This window comes from Babylonia areolata, chromosome 29, assembly GCF_041734735.1.
Source record: "Babylonia areolata isolate BAREFJ2019XMU chromosome 29, ASM4173473v1, whole genome shotgun sequence".
NCBI lineage: Eukaryota > Metazoa > Mollusca > Gastropoda > Neogastropoda > Buccinidae > Babylonia > Babylonia areolata.
Window position 1 is genome coordinate 11,429,080 of NC_134904.1, and position 2,500 is coordinate 11,431,579.

At 48.2% G+C, this 2,500-nt stretch overlaps 1 protein-coding gene across 1 annotated transcript in view; it reads right to left on the reverse strand.

Annotated features, from left to right (window-relative positions):
- Positions 1 to 2,500, reverse strand: part of LOC143275070 (uncharacterized) — a 117,795-nt gene that overhangs the window by 45,397 nt on the left and 69,898 nt on the right. Inside the window, exons 13-14 of the mRNA XM_076579133.1 lie at positions 1,621 to 1,746; positions 1 to 105 (exon numbers count right to left, since the gene is read on the reverse strand). The exon at positions 1 to 105 is cut by the window's left edge and continues 74 nt beyond it. Of these exons, the coding sequence (XP_076435248.1) occupies positions 1 to 105; positions 1,621 to 1,746 (231 nt within the window). The remainder of the gene's footprint in view (positions 106 to 1,620; positions 1,747 to 2,500) is intronic.

A 2,500-nucleotide genomic window follows, 5' to 3' on the forward strand; every position in this document is an offset into this window, starting at 1 on the left:
CAGCTCGGAAGTGAGGGTTTCTACCTGCTGGGACAGAAGCTGTCGGTTCTCCTGGCTCTCCTTGCGGGCCAGCTGTTTGAAGGCCTTGTACTCCTGGCTCTGCTCCTACCGGAGGAGGAGTAAGGAAGCTGAGTTACACGGGGCCACGTGATGGGAGGAGAACGCGTGTTTGTTTTGTTTGGTTTGGTTTGAATTTGTATTTCTTTTTAATCACAACAGATTTCTCTGTATGAAATTCGGGCTGCTCTCCCCAGGGAGAGCGTGTCGCTACACTACAGCGCCACCCTTTTTTTTTTTTTTTTTTTCCTACGTGCATTTTTTTAATTTGTTTTCCATATCGAAGTGGATTTTTCTTCAGAATTTTGCCAGGAACAACCCTTTTGTTGCCGTGGGTTCTTTTACGTGCACTAAGTGCATGCTGCACACGGGACCTCGGTTTATCGTCTCATCCGAATGACTAGCGCCCAGACAACTACTCAAGGTCTAGTGGAGGGGGAGAAAATATCGGCGGCTGAGCCGTAATTCGAACCAGCGCTCTCAGATTCTCTCGCTTCCTAGGTGGATGCGTTACCTCTAGGCCATCACTCCACTTGCAAAGAAGGTTCTTTTCTTTCAATTAAAACATACGGTACATCACACAAACATATTAAACAGAATTACATTACATTACAAGTCGACAAAATTATTACAAACGTGAAATATCATGCATTCGTAACATACATTTTAACAAAAGGACGAACGGGACAGACAGACAGACGGACAAACGGCACACATGCACGCGAACACGCATGCCGGCATGCAAAAGCATACACACACACACACACACACACACACACACACACACAGAGGGTGTGAGAGAGAGAGAGAGAGAGAGAGAGAGATGGAGGGAAAGAGAGAGAGAGGGGGAGATAGAGAGAGAGAGAGAGAGAGAGAGAGAGAGAGAGAGAGAGAGGGAGAGAGAGAGAGAGAGCCCAGAACTCAAAACTCAAATCTCAAATCTCAATCTATTCTTGCTTATCCACACCCATCAAAGAATTGCCTGTTCTTCCAACCTGTCCTTGCTACGGATTGACCTGTCCTTCGAACCCGTCTTTGCAAATCTACACCAGTCACAGAGATTTGATACAAAACACTACATGAAAGAAGAAGAGGAGGAGGCATTACATGTACAACTCCATCCTGTCCTACCTGTATCATTCCATCATCTCCTACCTCAGTGATGTCATTCTTGTCTCAGTGTCCATTCTGTCCAACCTGTGTGAAGTCATTCCTGTCTCAGTGTCCATCCTGTATGACGTCAGTCCTTTCTCAGTGTCTATCCTGTCCTACCTGTTTGACGTCATTCCTGTCTCAGTGTCCATCCTGTCCTACCTGTTTGACGTCATTCCTGTCTCAGTGTCCATCCTGTCCTACCTGTATGACGGTATTCCTGTCTCAGTGTCCATCCTGTATGACGTCATTCCTGTCTCAGTGTCCATCCTGTTTGACGTCATTCCTGTCTCAGTGTCCATCCTGTATGACGTCAGTCCTGTCTCAGTGTCCATTCTGTCCAACCTGTATGACGTCATTCCTGTCTCGGTGTCCAACCTGTATGACGTCATTCCTGTCTCAGTGTCCTACCTGTATGACGTCGTTCTTGTCCCTCTCCATCCTCCTGAAGGCTGTCTCCAGGGCGACCAGCTCCCTCTGTGCCAGGCCCCAGCCGCTCTGACTCTCCTCCAGGCGGGATTTGAACCTCTCCAGCTCCTGGCAACGTGGGCAGGGACAACATGTTTGTATTTGTATTTGTATTTCTTTTTGTCACAACAGATTTCTCTGTGTGAAATTCGGGCTGCTCTCCCCAGGGAGAGCGGGTCGCTACACTACAGCGCCCCCCCCCCCCCCCCCCCTTCCCCCCCCCCCCCCCCCCCCCCCCCCCCCTTTTTTTTTTCCCCTGCGTGCAGTATTTTTATTTGTTTTTCCTATCGAAGTGGATTTTTCTGCAGAATTTTGCCAGGAACAACCCTTTCGTTGCCGTGGTTTCTTTTACTTGCGCTAAGTGCATGCTGCCCACGGGACCTCGGTTTATCATCTCACCCGAATAACTGGCGTCCAGACCACCACTCAAGGTCTAGTGAAGGGGGAGAAAATATCGGCGGCTGAGCCGTGATTCGAAGCAGCGCGCTCAGATTCTCTCGCTTCCTAGGCGGACGCGTTACCTCTAGGCCATCAATGCACATGGGTAGTGTGGTTTTCTCCCGTTATCAACGCGCGTGCATAGTAGTAGTAGTAGTAGTAATAGCAGCAGCAGCAGCAGTAGTAGTAGTAGCAGTAGTAATAGTAGCACCCCCACCTACACCATCACCCTCACACCAGTAGTAGTAGTAGTAGTAGCAGTAGTAATAGTAGCACCACCACCACCATCACACCAGTAGTAGTAGTAGTATTTTATGCTGTTATCATTGTCATTATTATTATCATTATCATCATCATCATCTTCATCATCATCATTAGGATTATG